Below are 22708 nucleotides of genomic sequence, written 5' to 3'. Positions count from 1 at the left end.
CCTTGCCCCTCGCACCTTAAACCTGTGCCCCCTGGTAATTGTTTCTTCCATCCTGGGATAAAGCTTCTGACTATCCACTCTGTCCATGCCTCTCATAATCTTGTAAAAGCAGGGTGGTACAGTGGTTAGCACTGCTGCCTCACAGCGCCAGGGACCCGGGTTCAATTCCCGGCTTGGGTCACTGTCTGTGTGGAGTTTGCACATTCTCCCCGTGTCTGTGTGGGTTTCTTCCGGGTGCTCCGGTTTCCTCCCACAATCCGAAAAATGTGTTGGTTAGGTAGATTGGCCATGCTAAATTGTCCCTCAGTGTACCCGAACAGGCACCAGAGTGCTGCGACTGGGCGATTTTCACAGTAACTTCATTGCAGTGTTAATGTAAGCCTACTTGTGACTAATAAATAAACTTTAAACTTTAAGCATTTTAGCCCCGCAGCAATGCTGAACTTGTGTAGGGTGATTAAAACCCAAACTGACTCCCATCCACTGGGGTGAATTTTATTGTCCCGCCCGCCACGGGAATCGGAGCAGGTCGGGGGGGCGGAACTCCAGCAGGATTTTCTGGTTTCAGGGCAAGCGCAATCAGAAAATCCAATGTCAGATCGTCCTCAGACTGGGATCGAGGTTCTATTTACAGTGTACAAGTGCGGCATCAGTGCAAACTGAAATGTTTATGCTGACAATGCTGTTGTTGTATTAATTTACCCTTAAACCCTGCTTCACACACGCATGGTAACACTGATACCAGGATCAACGCATCCTGACAGATGCACCATAGAAAGCATTCTTTCTGGTTGTATCACAGCTTGGTATGGCTCCTGCTCTGTCTAAGACTGCAAGGAACTACAAAAGGTCGTGAATGTAGTCCAATCCATCACAAAAACCAACCTCCAATCGATCGACTCCGTCTACACTTCCCGCTGCCTCTGCAAAGCAGCCAGCATAATTAAGGACCCCACGCAACCCGGACATTCTCTCTTCCAGCTTCTTCCGTTGGGAAAAAGATACAAAAGTCCGAGGTCACGTACCAACTGACTCAAGAACAGCTTCTTCCCTGCTGCTGTCAGACTTTTGAATGGACCTACCTTGCATTAAGTTGATCTTTCTCTACACCCTAGCTACGATTGTAACACTACATTCTGCACCCTCTCGTTTCCTTCTCCATGAATGCTATGCTTTGTCTGTATAGCGTGCAAGAAACAATACTTTTCACTGTATGTTAATACATGTTTGAGGGAAAATCCACATCTGGCATGTGGGAGGCTTTCAAGTGCAAGTTGACAGGGATTCAGGAGCAGCACATTCCTGTAAGGATGAAGGATAAGTATGGCAAGTTTTGGGAACCTTGGATAACGAGAGATATTGTGAGTCTAGCAAAGAGAAAAAGGAAGCATTTGTCAAAGCTAGGAAGCTGGGAACACACGAAGCAAGTGTGGAACACAAGGAAAGTAGAAAGAAACTTAAGCAAGGAGTAAGGAGGGCTAAAAGGGGTCACGAAAAAGCATTGGCCAGCAGGATTAAGGAAAATCCCAAGGCTTTTTATACATATATAAAGAGCAAGAGGGTAGCCAGGGAGAGGGTTGGCCCATTCAAGGACAAGGGAGGGAATCTATGCGTGAAGCCGGAGGAAATGGCGAGATATTAAATGAGTACTTTGCGTCAGTATTCACCAAAGAGAAGGACTTGGTGGATGAGTCTGGGAAAGGGTGTGTAAATAGTTTGAGTCATGTTGAGATCAAAAAGGAGGAGGTTTTGGGGTTCTTGAGAAACATTAAGGTAGACAAGTCCACAGGGACTGATGGGATATACCCCAGAATACTGAGAGAGGCAAGGGAGGAAATTGCTGGGGCCTTGAGAGAAATATTTGTATCCTCACTGGGTACAGGGGAGGTCTCAGAGGATTGGAGAATAGCCAGTGTTGCTCCTTTGTTCAAGAAGGGTAGCAAGAATAATCCAGCTAATTACAGGCCAGTGAGCCTTACATCAGTAGTAGAGAAATTATTGAAGAGGATTCTTTGAGACAGGATTTATTCCCACTTGGAAATAAGTGGACGTATTAGTGAGAGGCAACATGGTTTTGTGAAGGGGAGGTCGTGTCTCACTAACTTGATAGAGTTTTTCGAGGAAGTGACAAAGATGATTGATGAGGGAAGGGCAGTGGATGTTGTCTAAATGGACTTCAGTAAGGCCTTTGACAAGGTCCCTCATGGCAGACTGGTGCAGAAGGTGAAGTCGCATGGGATCAGAGGTGAGCTGGCAAGGTGGATACAGAACTGGCTCGGTCAAAGAAGACAGAGGGTAGCGTTTCTGAATGGAGGGCTGTGACAAGTGGCGTTCCTCAGGGATCAGTGCTGGGACCTTTGCTGTTTGTAATATATATATAAATGATTTGGAAGAAAATGTAACTGGATTGATTAGTAAGTTTGCGGACGACACAAAGGTTGGTGGATTTGCAGATAGCGATGAGGACCATCAGAGGATACAGATCAGTTGGAGACTTGGGCGGAGAGATGGCAGATGGAATTTAATTTGGACAAATGTGAGGTAATGTATTTTGAAAGGTCTCATACAAGTAGGAAATATACAGTAAATGGCAAAACCCTGGATATTCTGGAGGGTCTGAAAATAGATAAATCCCCTGGTCCGGATGGGATTTATCCAAGGATTCTCTGGGAGGCAAGAGAAGTGATTGCAGAGCCTCTGGCTCTGATCTTCAGGTCGTCGTTGGCCTCTGGTATAGTACCAGAAGATTGGAGGTTAGCGAATGTTGTCCCATTGTTTAAGAAGGGGAACAGAGACTTCCCCGGGAATTATAGACCGGTGAGTCTCACTTCTGTTGTCGGCAAGATGTTGGAAAAAATTATAAGGGATAGGATTTATAGTTATTTGGAGAGTAATGAATTGATAGGTGATAGTCAGCATGGTTTTGTGGCAGGTAGGTCGTGCCTTACTAACCTTATTGAGTTTTTTGAGAAAGTGACCAAGGAGGTGGATGGGGGCAAGGCAGTGGACGTGGTATATATGGATTTTAGTAAGGCGTTTGATAAGGTTCACCATGGTAGGCTTCTGCAGAAAATGCAGATGTATGGGATTGGGGGTGATCTAGGAAATTGGATCAGGAATTGGCTAGCGGATAGGAAACAGAGGGTGGTGGTTGATAGTAAATATTCATCATGGAGTGCGGTTACAAGTGGTGTACCTCAGGGATCTGTTTTGGGGCCACTGCTGTTTGTAATATTTATTAATGATCTGGATGAGGGTATAGTTGGGTGGATTAGCAAATTTGCTGATGACACCAAAGTCGGTGGTGTGGTAGACAGTGAGGAAGGGTGTCGTAGTTTGCAGGAAGACTTAGACAGGTTGCAAAGTTGGGCCGAGAGGTGGCGGATGGAGTTTAATGCGGAGAAGTGTGAGGTAATTCACTTTGGTAGGAATAACAGATGTGTTGAGTATAGGGCTAACGGGAGGACTTTGAATAGTGTGGAGGAGCAGAGGGATCTAGGTGTATGTGTGCATAGATCCCTGAAAGTTGGGAATCAAGTAGATAAGGTTGTTAAGAAGGCATATGGTGTCTTGGCGTTTATTGGTAGGGGGATTGAATTTAGGAGTCGTAGCGTTATGTTGCAACTGTACACAACTCTGGTGCGGCCGCACTTGGAGTACTGTGTGCAGTTCTGGTCCCCACATTACAGGAAGGATGTGGAGGCTTTGGAGAGGGTGCAGAGGAGGTTTACCAGGATGTTGCCTGGTATGGAGGGGAGATCCTATGAGGAGAGGCTGAGGGATTTGGGATTGTTTTCGCTGGAAAGGCGGCGGCTAAGAGGGGATCTTATTGAAACATATAAGATGATTAGAGGTTTTGATAGGGTGGATAGTGATAGCCTTTTTCCTCTGATGGAGAAATCCAGCACGAGGGGGCATGGCTTTAAATTGAGGGGGGGTAGTTATAGAACCGATGTCAGGGGTAGGTTCTTTACCCAGAGGGTGGTGAGGGATTGGAATGCCCTGCCAGCATCAGTAGTAAATGCGCCTAGTTTGGGGGCGTTTAAGAGATCCGTAGATAGGTTCGTGGACGAAAAGAAATTGGTTTAGGTTGGAGGGTCACAGTTTTTTTTTTAACTGGTCGGTGCAACATCGTGGGCCGAAGGGCCTGTTCTGCGCTGTAATGTTCTATGTTCTATGAGTATTGATAGGCAAAGGGACCTGGGTGTACAGGTACACAGGTCACTGGAAGTGGCAATGCAGGTGGAGAAGGTAGTCAAGAAGGCATACGGCATGCTTGCCTTCATCGGCCGGGGCACTGAGTTTAAAAATTGGCAAGTCATGTTGCAGCTTTACAGAACCTTAGTTAGGCCGCACTTGGAATATAGTGTTCGATTCTAGTCACCTCATTAGCAGAAGGATGTGGAGGCTTTGGAGAGGGTACAGAAAAGATTTACCAGGATGTTGCCTGGTATGGAGGGCATCAGCTATGAGGAGAGGTTGGAGAAACTTGGTTTGTTCTCACTGGAACGACGGAGGTTGAGGGGTGACCTGATAGAAGTCTACAAGATTATGAGAGACATGGACAGAGTGGATAGTCAGAAGTTTTTTCCCAGGGTGAAAGAGTCAATTACTAGGGGGGCACAGGTTTAAGGTGCGAGGGGCAAGGTTTAAAGGAGATGTACGAGGCAGATTTTTTACACAGAGGGTGGTGGGTGCCTGGAACCGGGGGAGGTAGTGGAAGCAGATACGATAGTGACTTTTAAGGGGCGTCTTGACAAATACATGAATAGGATGGGAATAGAGGGATGTGGTCCCCGGACGGGTAGGGAATTTTGCTCTGAGTCAGGTAGCGTGGTCGGTGCAGGCTTGGAGGGCCGAAGGGCCTGTTCCTGCGCTGTAGTTTTTTTTGTTCTTTGTTCATGTGACAATAATAAATCAAATCCAATCAAAATCAAATCAATTACTGCGCAGAAGAAGCATTATCCTGAAAGAAAATGTCAATGAACCTTTAATTCCCGTGATATGGAGGTCCTAATTCCAGAGAGGAAAACTAACCCATGCAGGGAGGCCGAACTGCTAATCTCAGTCACCTTTATTCAATGAGCAAGAAGCGACAGGGCAGAAATATTATCACATGAATTCCTGCCCTCAGGCTCTGTGAGGGGCCTGGAAACAGGTCACATGTCCATCCTCTCCAATGGAGACCACTGCAGCTGTAGAGAGGACTTAGCTAAACCACTGGAGCAACTAATGAAAAACACTTTTTGTTTAGATCAGGGCACTGGTTTAAGATAGGCAGAGGTGAATGCACATTATTTGGATGGGTGAACCTTTTAATAATTAGCGGGCATGAATGCTTCATACATCTGGTTGTGTGAAAATATTGGCCAAGTCAGTGATGACACAACAGGACACAGAAAGATAGACCATAGAACAGTGCAGCACAGGAACAGGCCCTTCGGCCCACAATGTTGCGCCGAACATGACGCCAAATTAAACTAGAAGCAGGATTAGGCCATTCGGCCCTGCTCTGCCATTCATTATCATGGGTGATCATCAAATTCAATATCCTAAACCCCTCTTCCCCCCCATATCCCTTTAGCCCCAAGAGCTTTATCTAATTCCTTCTGGACAAGCAGACAATGTTTTGGCCTCAACTACTTGCTGTGGTAGTGAATTCCACACATTCGCCGCCCATTGGGTGAAGGACAAGGGAGCCGAACAGCTCAACGGATTAGAACAGGATTTTCCGGTTCCTCCTGATGGTGAGATCTTCCGATTGTGCCAAGGTTGTTCCCTGCCACGGGTTCCCCGGCAGCAGGATGGGAAAACCGTGCAAATTGCCATTGGCTGCGGCGGGACCGTCAGATTCCGCCGTCGGCCAATGGTAAGCCGCCTCCGCTGTGGGTAAATCCGCCGCAAGGGAGCTGGAAAATTCTGGCCAGGGTGTCTAAACATTCGGAACAGAGGGTCACATCGGTGTGTTGCAGACAACAAGTGCAAGGTGTGCAAATCGCTTAAATCCCATTTTTACTACACCAGAGTATGGGGATTGTTATTCTGCACTGACTGGAAGATAGTGATAACGACACTGGCGATGGAAACATCGTCATCATTATCCAATTCCCCACATGGTGCACATTTTGGAAGTCATCAAACCGTGCCAGGCCCGCAGTTCTCCCCCTCTGTGCATTTCTCTCTGTCCCCTCCCAGAATCTGCCTCACCTTCATCCCTGCGTGTGTGCCTCTTTCCAATTTCCAACTCCATACGAGCAGGAAGGGATAGCAGTCACGCACAGGTGGGTTAGGCCCAGGTAGCAGCAAGTGGACATGGCCGAGAGGTCACACGGTGGCACAGTGGTTAGCACTGCTGCCTCACAGCGCCAGGGACCCGGGTTCGATTCCAGCCTTTGGTGACTGTCTGTGCGGAGTCTGCACATTCTCCCCGTGTCTGCGTGGGTTTCCTCCGGGTGCTCCGGTTTCCTCCCACAGTTAGATAGATAGATATAGATACCCTACAGGACAGAAAGAGGCCATTTGGCCCATCGGGTCTGCACCGACCACAATCCCACCCAGGCCCTACCCTCATATCCTTACATATTTACCCACTAATCCCTCTAACCTACACATTTCAGGACACTAAGGGGCAATTTCATATGGCCAATCAACCTAACCCACACATCTTTGGACTGTGGGAGGAAACCGGAGCACCCGGAGGAAACCCATGCAGACACGAGGAGAATGTGCAAACTCCACAAAGACAGTGACCCAAGCCAGGAATCGAACCCAGGTCCCTGGAGCTGTGAAGCAGCAGTGCTAACCACTGTGCTACCGTGCCGCCTCAAAGACGTGCTGGTTAGGTGCATTGGCCGTGCTAAATTCTCCCTCAGTGTACCCGAACAGGCACCGGAGTGTGGCGACTAGGGGATTTTCACAGTAACTTCATTGAAGTGTTAATGCAAGCCTACTTGTGACAAGAATAAATAAACGTTAAAAGTATAAACTTTAGGTTAGGTTGATTGGCCATACTAAATTGCTCCTTAATATGCAAAGGTGTGTAGGTTAAATGGATTAGTTGATAAAATGTGTGGGGTTATGGGGATAGGGCAGAGAAAGGGCCGAGGTAAGATACTCTGTCAGTTTATCATTCAGAGTCGGTGCAGAATTAATGGACCGAATGCCCTCCTTCTACACTATAGGGATTCTATGAGAGTTAGATCAGGCAATATCGGGCGGCACGGTAGCACAGTGGTTCACACTGCTGCCTCACAGCGCCAGGTACATGGGTTCAATTCCTGGCCTGGGTCACTGTCTGTGTGGCGTCTGCACATTCTCCCTGTGTCTGCGTGGGTTTCCTCCAGGTCCTCTCACAGTCCAAAGATGTGCGGGTTAGGTGGATTGGCCATGCTAAATTGACCCTTAGTGTCTGGGGGACTAGCTAGGGTAAATGCACGGGGTTTTGGGCATGGGGCCTGGGTGGGATTGCGGTTGGTGCAGGCTCGATGGGCCGAATGGCCTCCTTCTGTCTTGTAGGACTCTATATGATTCTAATATTAGTAAGCAAGTGCAGGATAGAATGAAGTCCAACTCTCTCCTGTTTACTGGTCTTCCACTTTTAGGTGCTCAGAAGTGCTGATCAGACTCAGCCCCAGCAGGCCTGTGGGAACCTTTCCCAAGCGCTGTTTGCTGAGAGATGGGCTAAACAGGTCCTGGCAGGAATGTTCTCTCATTCTCCCAGCTCAGATCACAACTGAAGGAGCTGCACGCTATAATTGAAAACCACCAACTGTGGTAAACAGCTGATCTGCCGCAGGGGACAAATCAGTTAGAAACCTTTGGCTCTGTCACAGGGGGAACCAGTGGACTGACTCCCACTCCCGAGTCAGGATGCAAACTGGGTGGGGGCAGAGGGGGAGGAGAGGAGGTGGCGGGGAATGGTCAGTGGTGCTGGGAGCAGGAATCGCCGACCCTTCAACGTGTCCTGACTGGGAGAGCCAACTACAAGATCTGTCTTACAACAACCGCAGCTCTCTTCCTCCAGAATGATGGTCCAGCGGTAACATCACTGGGCTAGTAATCCAGAGGCCCAGGCTAATGTTCTGGGGTCATGGGTTCAAATGCGACCACAGCAGCAGGGGGAGTTTAAATTCAATTGATAAAATCTGGAATTGAAAGTTAGGCTCAGTAATGGTGAGCATGAGTGCTATCCTCGATTATCGTAAAAACCCATCTGGTTCACCAATGTCCTTTAGGGAAGGAAATCTGCTATCTTTATCGAACCCCAGCCCTAACGGTCTGGCTCACACGTGACCCCAGATCCACAGCGATGTGGTTGTCTCTTAACTGCCCTCCGAAACGGCCGAGCAAGCCACACAGTTCAAGGGCAATTAGTGAGGGGCAAAAAATATCCCTTGAAAGAGCAAGCAAATGAGTTCAGCTTCACCTCCCAGTGGATTTTTTCCAACGAAGAGCAGCACAGTGGTTAGCACTGCTGCTTCAGAGCACCAGCGACCCCGGTTCGATTCCCGGCTTAGGTGACTGTGTGGAGTTTGCACGTTCTCCCCGTGTCTGCGTGGGTTTCCTTTGGTTTCCTCCCACAGTCCAAAGATTGGCCATTGGAAATTGCCCCTTAGAGTCCAAAGATGGATTAGGCATGGTAAACATGCAGGGTTGCAGTGAAAGAGTGGGGGAGGGTCCTAGTTAAGATACTCTGTCAGAGAGTCAGTGCAAACATGACGGGCTGAATGGCCTCTTCTGCATAGTAGGGATTCTATGATTGCCTGGCTGTTTGAGATGGAGACCAGGGCTGGACCTGGCCTCGGGCACTGTCACTGGAGCTCCTTGACCAGAATGAGTCCTGTCCACATCCATGAGGCAAGTATCTCTCCCTTTCAGGGTTAACTAAAAAGTAACTCATGCCAGTTCACCCCAAGAGATCACAAGGATAATCCAAGCCACACTCTTCACTGACACAAATAGGAAGGGATCTTCACAGACAAAGGCTAAGGTCAGTTATGGAAAGCAATGGGATATTAGCACTGCTGCTTCACAGCTCCAGGGTCCCCGGTTCGATTCCCGGCTCGGGTCACTGTCTGTGTGGAGTTTGCACATTCTCCTCGTGTCTGCGTGGGTTTCCTCCGGGTGCTCTGGTTTCCTCCCACAGTCCAAAGATGTGCGGGTTAGGTTGATTGGCCAGGTTAAAAAAAAAAAATTGCCCCTTAGAGTCTTAAGATGCGTAGGTTAGAGGGATTAGCGGGTAAATATGTGGGGGTAGGGCCTGGGTGGGATTGTGGTCGGTGCAGACTCGATGGGCCGAATGGCCTCCTTCTGCACTGTAGGGTTTCTATGATTTCTATGATCTGACCTGATCTGCAACTGTCTACTTGCTGTCATTTTCTGTGCAAATAGTCCTCACTTTCACAAGGACAAACCTTTACCAAAACATACTGAATAAAAATATAAACAGTGAACTGGTTTTAAAGAACATTTTTTTGAAAAAAATTGCTTCAAAATGATCTTATTTACAGAGAAAATGTGATGAAAATTAAGCACTTTGTTTTATGGTACTTGTTTCCTTATTTCAGTCATGGCGTGAAAAACTAGCTTCCACCGTACAGAAGCAGGTCCAGCTTTAGTTTACTGCGTAACCAGATGCTGCATTTACAGTTTAGTGACCAAACTATTCATTATAGGTGCAATCTTGTGGGATGGCTTTGGTTTGCAGATATGGTTGGTATCAGTTAGTTCACAGAGACACATCATTGTTATTTATTAGTGTCACAAATGGGCTTACATTTTTTTTTATTCATTTGTGGGACATGGGTGTCGCTGGCTGGGCCAGCATTTAGTACCCATCCCTTGAACTGAGTGTCTTGCTGGGCCATTTCAGGCAGCAGTTGAGAGTCAACCACATTGCTGTGGCTCTGGAGTCACAGGTAGGCCAGACCTGTAAGTACAGCAGATTTCCTTCCCGAAAGGACATTAATGAACCAAATGGGTTTTTCCAACAATCGACAATGATTTCATAGTCATCAGTAGATTCTTAATTTCATGGTCATCGTTAGACTTTTAATTCCAGATTTTTATTGAATTCAAATTCCACCAGCTACCGTGGAGGGATTTGAACCTGGGTCTCCAGAACATTAGCTGAGTTTCTGGATTAATAGTCTAACGATAATACCACGAGGCTATCGTTTCCCCCATTAACACTGCAATAAAGTTACTGTGAAAATCCCCTAGTCGCCACGCTCCAGTGCCTTTCGGGCACATTGAGGGAGAATTTAGCATGGCCAATGCATCTAACCAGCACATCTTTCAGACTGTGGGAGGAAACTGGAGCACCCAGAGGAAACCCACGCAGACACGGGGAGAACGTGCAGACTCCACACAGACAGTGACCCAAGCCGGGAATCGAACCCGGATCCCGTTGAGGCAGCAGTGCTAACCACTGTAAGTTTGCTTTGTCCTGATCATGTTATGAGAAGTATTTTTAAACCATTCAAGTGAAACTGGGTCGTTTCCCTGAAGCCAAAGAAAAATAACTGGGCAACAGACCAGTAAAATACCACTGGTTACTGTTTATACTGTCAGCACAATAGGCTCCACTGTTGCTATTTTCAACCAATTTGGAGAGAGTTGTGCTTATAGCGACTGCAAAATTGTCAGAGCTCCACTGCTACTGAGCATTGGGCGGCACTGTGGCACAGTGGTTAGCACTGCAGCCTCACAGTGCCAGGGACCCGGTTCAATTTCAGCCTTGGGTCACTGTCTGTGCAGAGTCTGCACGTCCTTCCCGTGTCTGCGTGGGTTTCCGCAAGTTTCTTCCCACAGTCCAAAAGACGTGCTGGTTAGGTGCATTGGCCGTGCTAAATTCTCCCTCAGTGTACCCAAACAGGCACCGGAGTGTGGCGACTGGGGGATTTGCACAGTAACTTCATTGCAGTGTTAATGTAAGCCTACTTGTGACTAATAAATGAACTTTCATTTCCTGTTTAATCAATCTGTAGTTAATAGCCCAAACCACAATTTAGTGTAGGACTCACCTAAAAATTAACAATCTTTTTTACTACTGCTCGTTAAAGCACTCAGTACAAAAAAACTCAAATGATAAAGCATCTGCTGGAACTCATACCTCTTCCAACACCACTTCGTCTACAAATTTTCCAGTGGGAAGTGGCTTTCCCTGGTGGAAATTCGTAAGGATTACTGCAATCGTCGACAGTGTCTTTCCCTAGAGAAATGCAAAAAATTCACAATGAGGCATTACAGACCTTTTTCCCCAATAAGGAATGCGTGAATCGATAAGTGGCAATCACGTTAATAGCGTCTCTCTTCCCCCAATTCAAAAGGTATTTCAGGAGACTAGTCTCACACGGGCATGGTGGCAGAGGGAGAAACAGCGAGAGGATTACAGAGGAGGGAGGTTACATTTTGGAACTCAATCAATGCCATGGCTCACGCGCTGTTAAGCCTCGCAGGATGTTTGCGTTGGTTGCATTATTTTGTCAGGTCTCTCTATGTGTGGCCTGTTTGTTGCATCGTGCAGTTCCTATAAGCCGTGCATAATTAAGGGAACTTGGTTGTGCAGATAAAAGCAAATTACTGCGGATGCTGGAATCTGAAACCAAAAGAGAAAACGCTGGAAAATCTCAGCAGGTCTGACAGCATCTGGAAGGAGAGAAAAGAGCTGACGTTTCGAGTCCAGATGACCCTTTGTCAAAGAAACATCAGCTCTTTTCTCTCCTTGTAGATGCTGCCAGACCTGCTGAGATTTTCCAGCGTTTTCTTTTTTGGTTTCAGATTCCAGCATCCGCAGTAATTTGCTTTTATCCAGTGTTTTACTCACTGCCGCTTCTCTTCTAGAAATCATAGAAACCCTACAGTGCAGAAGGAGGCCATTCGGCCCATCGAGTCTGCACCGACCACAATCCCACCCAGGCCCTACCCCCACATATTTACCCGCTACTCCCTCGAACCTACACATCTCAGGACTCTAAGGGGCAATTTTTAACCTGGCCAATCAACCTAACCCGCACATCTTTGGACTGTGGGAGGAAACCGGAGCACCCGGAGGAAACCCACGCAGACACGAGGAGAATGTGCAAACTCCACACAGACAGTGACCCGAGCCGGGAATCGAACCCAGGACCCTGGAGCTGTGAAGCAGCAGTGCTAACCACTGTGCTACCGTGCCGCCCAGACATTCCAGAATGTAGGCATTCTAGGAATGCCTACCCTGAAGAAGTACTGCTCTTCTCTCCAACAGGATTTCCGTATGTCTCTCCCCCCCCCCCCCGATTCCACCTTCACTGCTTGCCATTTCTCTCTTAGTGTTGGACAAGGTATTTACCTGGTTGTGCAGAGCCTGTTTGCTGTCTGCGGAGTACATTTCGGATTGTTGAGTAACTGAGTAATGGCTTAAGAGGAACACCAGTTGTTTGCCCAATCACATTATTTTTTTCCAATAGACTGTAAGGTGGCACAGTGGTTAGCACTGCTGCCTCCCAGCACCAGGGACCCGGGTTCAATTCCCGGCTTGGGTCACTGGCCGTGTGGAGTTTGCACATTCTCCCTGTGTCTGCGTGGTTTTCCTCCGGGTGCTCCGGTTTCCTCCCACAGAACAAAGATGTGCAGGTTAGGTGGATTGGTCATGCTAAATTGCCCCTTAGTGTCAGGGGGACTAGCTAGGATAAATGCATGGGGTTATGGGGATAGGGCCCGGGTGGGATTGTTGTCGGTGCAGACTCAATGGGCCAAATGGTCTCCTTCTGCACTGTAGGATTCTATGATTCTATGACTGTAAGGTGGCACAGTGGTTAGCACTGCTGCCTCCCAGCACCAGGGACCTGGGTTTGATTCCCAGCTTGCGTCACTGTCTGTGCGGAATCTACACGTCCTCCCCATGTCTGCGTGGGTTTCCTCCGGGTTCTCCGGTTTCCTCCCACAGCCCGAAAGACGTGCGGGTTAGGTGCATTGGCCATGCTAAATTCTCCCTCAGTGTACCCAAACAGGCGCCTGGAGGATTTTCATAGTAATTTCATTGCAGTGTTAATGTAAGCCTACTTGTGACATTAACAAATAAACTTTAAACAATCACTATTTTGAACAATGCCTTCTCTGCTACCACCATTTGGTCCTCAGTTCATGAGAGCTGAATAACTCCATTGTCAGATTGATTCCGGGGATGAAAGGGTTGACGTATGAGGAGGGATCAAACAGTTTGGGCTTGTACTCGCTGGAGTTTAGAAGGATGAGGGGGGATCTGATCGCGGTACATAAGATTCTAAAAGGGATTGCTAGAGTAAGTGTAGACCAAATGTTTCCTCTTATGGAGCAATCTAGAACAAGAGGTCACAGGTATAGGTTTAGAGGCGGTAGATTTAAAACTGAGATGAGATGGGGCTACTTCTCACAGAGGGTGGTGAATTTGTGGAACTCGCTGCCCCATAGGACGGTGGAGTCTGAATCATTAAATGGCTTCAAGATGGAGATAGATATATTTCTAATTAAAAAAGAGGTAAAGAGATATGAGGAACTGATGGGGAGGTGGATTTGAGACCAGGGAAAGATCAGCCATGATCTGATTGAATGGCGGAGCAGGCTCGAAGGGCTGAATTTGCCTACCTTTGCTCCTAGTTTCTATGTATCATTGCACCAGACAACTCCAGGGATGGCAAAGGACAAACTCAATGGACCTTTCCTCATCTAGCAATCCTAGCTTCAGTGTGCTGTTAACATGGAATAGGGCTCAGATTATTCTGTCCTTTCAATATTCTTGCCAATCCTTGTGACATCATACATAGAGTTCCACAACTGAAAACTCTGCAAAGAAAACTATTCCAAAGAAGTCAATTAAATCCCTGTTTAACTCTGATCACGAGTAGACTGAAAATTACTGTGCAATCCTGGTTAACAGAAAGCTGGAAGGATTTGGTGGTGCTAAAAATAACCTACAAATTTAGTTAGTATTTCAGTCAACAGATGTTGGTGGTGAATGAGATTAATCGCCCTCAGAAGTGGCCAATAGTGGAAGTACTACTTCTAAGTCCAGATGCAAAAACGTGCACCCAGAACTAAAATACTCGGCACGTCAGGAAGCATCTGTTGTGAAAACACAAATCAGTTGGCCTTGGAGGGGTTTCACCGTAGGTTCACCATAATGAAACTGGGCTAAAAGCTTTCACAGATTGCACAGACTGGGTTCAAATTCCCCTGAGTAATGGTGATTAAGAGGGGATTTAATTGAGTTGTTTCCAATCATCATTTATACTACCTATACCTTTCAAAGAGAAACTATTGTCCCAAGTAGGACAATCCAAATTAAGAGGTAACCTCAAAAGTGGAGCGGGAGGTGATGTCGGGTAGTATTTTCTTACATGAAGAAATTTGAGAGGCATTTCTGTGGATCTGGAGTCACGTTTAGGCCAGTCCAAATATGGAGAGCAGATTTCCTTCCCTAAAGGACATTAGTGCACCAGATGGGTTTTTGCAACAATCAGCAATGGCTTCATGGTCACAATTAAACTTTTAATTCCAGAGATTTATTGAATTCAAGTTTTATCATCAACAGTGGCAAGATTTAAACCTGGGTCCCAATATCTGACACTACCACTACGCCACCTCCCCCGCTTAGTGAATGTACTATTGCCAAGTTTGTGGATGACGCAAAAATTGGAGGGGAGGCAAGGTGTGAGTGTGACACCACTGTGCCTTTAAGAAATGTATTGTTAATTATGTTCTCTGAAGTTTGTAAGCAGGCCTTTTTTTGTTGTAATTGGCCCCAAGCTGTCTGAGCCTATGTCATTTTATTGTTGTTAAAGCCATATAATGGGCCTTTTGTTTATACTTAATCTGGGCCTAATGCAGTGTGCTGGAATTTTATGATGCTTTTTGACTTGTTGGTGAAGAATGATTGACAGGTGGCACAGTTTTTTTTCCCCCCACAGGGAAAATCCAAGAATTGCTTTCAGTTTGGAAGAGGCTGTTTGGACTGCAGGCTGGATGCAGTGCTTTTGTCTCTCTCCCTGGTATAGGAAGTTCTGCTTGCTGCTGGCTAGTTAGAAATTTTTTGGACTACAGAATAGAAGCAGTCTTTCTTGTCTCTCTGTAGCGAAAAGTTTGCTGTTGGTGGTTTGTTAGCTAGAAACTAGAGGCCAGCAGTGGCTCTATCTCTACCTCGAGGTGCGCTGGGAGCTCCAGGACGGGGAAGTCAGAATTTCAATTCTCCATCCAAAGGACTAATTCATAACAAATGTTGCAAAGCTGCAAGATCCAGCATCACTCGAGCACACTTACTTTCTGTGCTAAGCCAGAATGGGGGTGTATGTTTGTAGGGATGTCTGTGTTGGAATAGTATATTTCACTATTCAGGTATATACAATATCATGGTTGTTTTTTCTTGTTTGTAATTGGTAAAAGTTATTGCTCATTGTCTTATTATATGCTGACCGTATTCTTAAATAAACTTTGTTTGATAAAAGCTCCCTAGTGGGTCACTTGAATCATACCCAGAGTGAAACAGCTCATGCTTACCCTAGCCAAATTCAAAGTGCAAAACTTATGATCTAAGCGGACTTCATAAAACACCTTGGAGTTTCTGAGCTGGATCTGACATGAGGATGACACAAGGAATCTACAGCAGAATATAGACAGGTAAGGTGAGGTGAGTGGGAAAAAACTTGGCAGATGAAATACAATATAGGAAAATGTGAAGTTATGCATTTTGGTAGGAAGAATAAAGAAGTTGAATATTATTTAAATGGAGAAAGACTGCAGAAAGCTGCGACTCAGAGGGATCTGGGGGTCCTCGTACATAAGTCACAAAAAGCTAGCAGATAGGTTCAGCAGGTGCTAGGGAAGGCAAATGGAATGTTGGCCTTTATTCCAAAGGGAATGGGATATAAAAATACGGAAATCTTGCTAAAGTTATCCAAGGAACATTTGGAAGAATGTGAACAGTTTTGGTCCCCTCATCTGAGGAAAGATATCCCGGCATTGGAGGCAGTCCAGAGAAGGTTCATGAGGTTGATCCCGGGTATGGAGAGATTTTCTGATGAGGAGAGGTCGAGTAGGTTGGGCCTGTACTCATTGGAGTTTAGAAGAATGAGAGGCGACCTTATGGAGACATATCAGATTCTCAGGGGGCTTGACAGGGTGGATGCTGAAAAATTGTTTCCCCTTGTGGGAGAGTCTTGGACCAAAGGGCATAATCTCAAGTAAGAGGCCGCCCACTTAAGAGAGGGATGAGGAGGAATTTCTTCTCTCAGAAGTTAGTGAATCAATAGAATTCTTTTCTGCAGAGGGCTGTAGAGACTGGTTCATTAAGTATGTTCAAGTCTGAGACAGACAGATATTTAATCAGTAAGGAAATCAAGGGTTATGGGGACAAGGTGGGAAATTGGAGTTGAGAATTAGCCTGTCAGATCAGTCATAGAACATCACAGCGCAGTACAGGCCCTTCGGCCCTCGATGTTGCGCCGACCAGTGAAACCAATCTAAAGCCCATCTAACCTACACTATTCCAATATCATCCATATGTTTATCCAATAACCATTTGAATGCTCTTAATGCTGACGAGTCCACTACCGCTGCAGGCAGGGCATTCCACGCCCTTACTACTCTGAGTAAAGAACCTACCTCTAACATCTGTCCTATATCTCTCACCCCTCAATTTAAAGCTATGTCCCCTCGTGTTAGCCATCACCATCTGAGGAAAAAGGCTCTCACTATCCACCCTATCTAATCCTCTGATCATCTTGTAAGCCTCTATTGTGTCACCTCTTAAACTTCTTCTCTCTAACGAAAACAACCTCAAGTCCCTCAGCCTTTCCTCATACAATTTTCCCACCATACCAGGCAACATCCTGGTAAATCTCCTCTGCACCCTTTCCAACACTTCCACATCCTTCCTATAATGCGGAGACCAGAACTGTACGCAATACTCTAAGTGCAGCCGCACCAGAGTTTTGTACAGTTGCAACATGACCTCCTGGCTCCGAAACTCAATCCCTCTACCAATAAAAGCTAACACACCGTACGCCTTCTTAGCAACCCTATCAACCTGGGTGCCAACTTTCAGGGATCTATGCACATGGACACCCAGATCCCTCTGTTCATCCACACTACCAAGTATCTTACCATTTGCCCAGTACTCTGTATTCCTGTTACTCCTTCCAAAGTGAATCACTTCGCACTTTTCCGCATTAAACTCCATTTGCCACCTCTCAGCCCAGCTCTGCAGCTTATCTATGTCCCTCTGTAACCTGCCACTTCCCTCCGCACTGTCTACAGCTCCACAGACTTTAGTGTCATCCGCAAATTTACTAACCCATCCTTCTATGCCCTCATCCAGGTCATTAATAAAAATGACAAACAGCAGTGGCCCCAAAACAGATCCTTGCGGTACACCACTAGTAACTGAACTCCAGGATGAACATTTCTCATCAACCACCACCCTCTGTCTTCTTACAGCTAGCCAATTCCTGATCCAAACCACTAAATCACCCTCAGTCCCATGTGTCTGTATTTTCTGCAAAAGCTTACCATGGGGAACCTTATCAAACGCTTTGCTGAAATCCATATACACCACATCAACCGCTTTACCTTCATCCACCTCTTTGGTCACCTTCTCAAAGAACTCAATAAGGTTTGTGAGGCACGACTTACCCTTCACAAAACCGTGTTGACTATCCCTAATCAAATTATTCCTTTCTAGGTAATTATAAATCCTATCTCTTATAATCCTTTCCAATACTTTGCCCACAACAGAAGTAAGGCTCACCGGTCTATAATTACCAGGGTTGTCCCTACTCCCCTTCTTGAACAAGGGGACAACATTTGCTATCCTCCAGTCTTCTGGCACTGTTCCAGTAGACAATGACGACCCAAAGATCAAAGCCAAAGGCTCTGCAATCTCCTCTCTAGCCTCCCAGAGAATCCTAGGATAAATCCCAGCCGACCCAGAGGACTTATCTATTTTTACCCTTTCCAGAATTGCTAATGCCTCCTCCCTATGAACCTCAATCCCATCCAGTCCAACAGCCTGCATCTCAGTACTCCCTCGACACTGTCCCTCTCCAGTGTGAATACTGACAAAAAATATTCATTTAGTGCCTCTCCTATCTCTTCAGACTCCACGCACAACTTCCCACTCCTGTCCTTGACGGGCCCTAATCTTACCCTAGTCATTCTTTTACTCCTGACATACCTATAGAAAGCTTTAGGGTTTTCCTTGATCCTACCTGCCAAAGACTTCTCATGTCCCCTCCTGGCTCTTCTTAACTCTTTCTTTAGGTCCTTCCTGGCTAACTTGGTCTCATTGGTCATGGTCTCATTGAATGGCAAAGCAGACTTGATGGGCCAAATGGCCTACTTCAGCTCCTATGTCTTGTGGCACTTTACACATGCTCTGTCTAGCTGGGGAAGCTTGTTTTGAGTACAGAATAGTAACTAAACCTCGGTTAAAAAAGGTGAAGGCCCCAAGTCATCCAAGTTATATTTACAAAGATAGATAGTTACCAAGCCCATGTCATCTGCAAGGATTCCTCCGTGGACATTTTCAGGTCTCTCCTTCTCTGCAAAGTTTGTCAGCAAGTTATAGTACATGTCGTTCCTCTGCTCCCAGAATGGAGGTAGATCTGCATTGTTCTCTCTCAATACCATCCAGGCCAACGCCTGCTTTTGATGGGGCAGCAAGGGTGTACGGACAGCCTGTTAACACAAAAGCAACTCATTTCAATCTGATGTGTCAGCCAGTACGTTGAGAGAGAAGTTATTTCTACAACCCTTAAAGTATTTGCAGTGCTAACCACACAAAGCCCCGGTTCACTTGAGATGCTGGATCCGTTCAAAGGTGAATTCCACAGTTGTTTGCTGTCTGGGGATTCGTAGAAACATAGAAAATAGGAGCAGGAGTTGGCCATTCAGCCCCTCGAGCCTGCTCCGCCATTCATTATGATCATGGCTGATCATCCAACTCAATAGCCTGATACCACCCACCTTCTGCCGCCCCCCCCCCCCCCCCCCGCCTTCTGCCGCCCCCCCCCCCCCCCCCCGCCTTCTGCCGCCCCCCCCCCCGCCCCCGCCTTCTGCCGCGCCCCCCCCCCCCCGCCGCGCCCCCCCCCCGCCTTCTGCCGCGCCCCCCCCCCCCCTTCTGCCGCGCCCCCCCCCCCCCCCCCATGTCCTTTAATCCCTTTAGCCCAAGAGCTATATCTAATTTCATCCTGAAGTCACACGTTTTGGCCTCAACTACTTCTGACCACTCTCTGGGTGAAGAAATTTCCCATCTCTGTCCTAAACAGTCTACCCTATACCTTCAGACTGTGACCCCTGATTCTGGACACACCCACCATCGAGAACATCCTTCCTGCATCTACCCTGTCTGGTCCTGTTAGAATTTTATAGGTTTTTATGAGATCTCCCCTCATTCTTCTAAACTGCAGTGAATATAATCCCAATTGACTCAATCTTGCCTCATACATCAGTCTTATCAACCCCAGGAATCAGTCTGATAAACCTTCTCTTCACTCCCTCTCTAGCAAAAACATCCTTCCTCAGATAAGCATTATCAGGCTCTGGAGATTGATTAGCCTTCAATCACATCATGACTTTCACAGTAACTTCATTGAAGTGTTAATGTAAACCTACTTGTGACAATAATAAATAAACTGAAATAAATAATACACATAATTTCTCTACTAATACTGATTTCCTTCAGTTCCTCCCTCACTAAACCCCGTGTTCCCCAACATTTCTGGCATCTCTCTTGTGTCCTCCTTTGTGAAGACAGAATCAAAGTATATATTCAGTTGGTCAGCCATTTCTTTGTTCCCCGTTATAAATTCCCTTATTTTGCACTGTAAGGGACCTACATTTGTCTTCATCAATCTTTCTCTCTTCACATACCTGTAGAAACTTCAGTCAGTTTTTATATTTCCCTCAAGCTTACTCTTGTACTCTATTTTCCCCTTCTTAATCAATCCCTTGGTTCTCCTTTGCTGAATTCTAAACTGCTCCCAATCCTCAGGTCGGTTGTTTTTTCTGGCCTATTCCTTGGATCTATCTCTAATTTCCCTCGTTAGCCACGGTTTGGCCACCTTTCCAGTTTTGCTTTTCACAGGACTTTCGGTTTCTAGTTTCCAACAGACATAGATGGATGGATTAAAAAAACATCAGGTCCAATGGACCTTCAAATTCCTGGCCAGTGTTCCCCGTGCTGCCTGTTAAAATCAGTCCTAATATGTCCATGTTGAAAAGCAAACATTGCCGAGCGCTAATAAAGCAGCAATCCAGAATATTTTATATACAATTCGAACACTCTCCAGAAATTTATCCCGTGCATTTTTCTTCTGTTAAAACTGAGCAAATTGCCAACTGCACAGCCGGAGTCAGTTTGTTTTAATATACACAATGCTGATACATTTGGGCGAGAAAATTCAGAAACCCGCCAACTGTCTACTGCGCAGCGTCTGCAACTGCCTACTTACACAATTCCAGCTTCAACCTTGAAACACAGACATAAAAGTCAAACATTTGGCAGACTTGGCTCCTGTCTCTGAATAAGAAGGTTGTGCATTTATGCCCCGCTTCTATGAGCTACATGGACATTGCATAGCGCTGCTGAGAGAGTGCTGCACTGTCATTGGTGCTGTTTTACAGATGAGGCTTTAAGCTGAGAGTCATCTACCCTTTTAGATTGATTTCAAACTATACTGTGGGATCTTTTTAAAGAGGGCAGGGGAGTTTCTGGGCAGCATTTATCCTTTGACCAACATTGTAAAAAAAATACTCATTGGTAGTTTAGTTTATTTGTTAGTGTCACAAGTGGGCTTACATTAACACTGCAATGAAGTTACTGTGAAAATCCCCCAGTCGCCACACTCCGGCGCCTGTTCGGCTACACTAAGGGAGAATTTAGCACGGCCAACGCACCTAACCAGCACGTCTTTCAGACTGTGGGAGGAAACCGGAGCACCCGGAGGAAACCCACGCAGACACGAGGAGAACGTGCAGACTCTGCACTGACAGGGATCCAAGCCGGGAATTGAACCCAGGTCCCTGACGCTGTGAGACAGCAGTTCTAATCTCATGACACCATGCCGCCCACAATACATAGAGCAATATATAAATGCAAGTTCCACCATCGTTATTTGTGGTCTGCTTTCTTTCTATATCAACACATTTAAAGTCTGTCAATGCGTTCATTTTGTAGGCATCTTACACACTCAAATACTTTGCTGTCACGCCTGTCAATCCTGCTTAATGCTTGTACCTATTTACAATGCTGATCACTGATCTCTGCAGTGACACCTTCACTGGGCTTGGAAATATCATGCCCACTATCCAAAATCTTCACCCCTTCTTTCCACTACCCGACACCACCCATTCCTCCCTATTATTCCCCTTGCTTCATTTTTGGTATCGCAGATGTCTCTTTACTGCGGGAGCTCATCACTAGGAACACAAAAGGGCTTTCAGAACACTGATCTGGGGCAGTCTGTCACTTAGAGCAACACACTGCAAGTTTACAGTCAACTACTACACTGTAAACTAGCGCGCATTTTCAATCACAAGGTCATTGAGGATGAAATATGGAAGGCCATTTGGTGATTACAGTCCTTAGTGCCACCAGCGGCACACAGCCGCTTCTTAAATGGGTTAAAGGTTTTCACTTCCACCACTTTATCCAAGAGTTCATCCCATTTATTGAACACCTTATGTAAAGAAGTGATTTTACGTACAAAGTTCATGTGCAAGGCCTGCCAGATAATAGTAAGAGGCAGCGTGGTGAGGGAAGAGTGAGCATCTCAAAGCCATAATTGGATGACACCAAGAATCAGCAAGGAGCCCCTTTTTCCTCCTGGATGTTGTGACTGAAGCAGCAAGTGTCAGGGTCAATGACGTCTGCAGGTGACATTGACCAAAGTGGCAGAGGTGATGAGAACATGACCGAATATCTTGAGGAAAGCACTGGAAAACAGTGTGTGGCACAGTGGTTAGCACTGCTGCCTCACAGCGCCAAGGACTTGGGTTCAATTCTGGCCTTGGGTGACTATCTGTGTGGAGTTTGCACATTCTCCCCGTGTCTGCGTGGGTTTCCACCGGGTGCTCCGGTTTCCTCCCACACTCCAAAGATGTACGGGTTGGGTGCATTGGCCACGCCTTAGTAACCTAAGTTTTGTCGATGGGCACTGCCCCCCAACCCACCAGGAGGGAATGTAAAATTCATACTATGGACTTGCAGTGATTCAAGGTGGTACCGCACCATCACTTTCTCTAGGGCAATGACCTAGCCAGCAACGCCCATATCCCACAAACAAAATTTTTTAAAAATATATGGTCGAATCTGACCTTAGCTGGTTCCATTTCCCGAGTCTTGTCATGTTCTTTCAGATCTTCGAAGATCTTGTCAAATTCATTCTTCAGCTAAAAGAACAAAACCTGTTATTGCAATTCAGTATGAGCAGCAAGTAAGCATCAGTAGGAATAGATTCAGACTGAAGTTTCTAGTTTAACATTCATACCGGTACAGCAGAAATTACAGAATGTATCATACTACCAACTAAAGACAGGTGAAATCTCATGGTCAAATTTGCTCATCCTTTAATTAACATCTTTCCATTTTATCCGCAGGCTCTTGGGGTGAATAAGTCACTGCCAAATGCCATTGATGTGGAGATGCCGGCGTTGGACTGGGGTAAACACAGTAAGAAGTCGAACAACACCAGGT

At 46.3% G+C, this 22708-nt stretch overlaps 1 protein-coding gene across 1 annotated transcript in view; it reads right to left on the bottom strand.

Annotated features, from left to right (window-relative positions):
- hltf (helicase-like transcription factor) overlaps positions 1–22708 on the bottom strand; it is a 92851-nt gene that overhangs the window by 49869 nt on the left and 20274 nt on the right. Inside the window, exons 6-8 of the mRNA XM_078205380.1 lie at positions 22330–22404; positions 18499–18690; positions 11114–11212 (exon numbers count right to left, since the gene is read on the bottom strand). Of these exons, the coding sequence (XP_078061506.1) occupies positions 11114–11212; positions 18499–18690; positions 22330–22404 (366 nt within the window). The remainder of the gene's footprint in view (positions 1–11113; positions 11213–18498; positions 18691–22329; positions 22405–22708) is intronic.

Source organism: Mustelus asterias, chromosome 3 (assembly GCF_964213995.1).
Source record: "Mustelus asterias chromosome 3, sMusAst1.hap1.1, whole genome shotgun sequence".
Lineage (NCBI taxonomy): Eukaryota > Metazoa > Chordata > Chondrichthyes > Carcharhiniformes > Triakidae > Mustelus > Mustelus asterias.
This window is presented reverse-complemented; position numbering and strand designations above follow the sequence as displayed.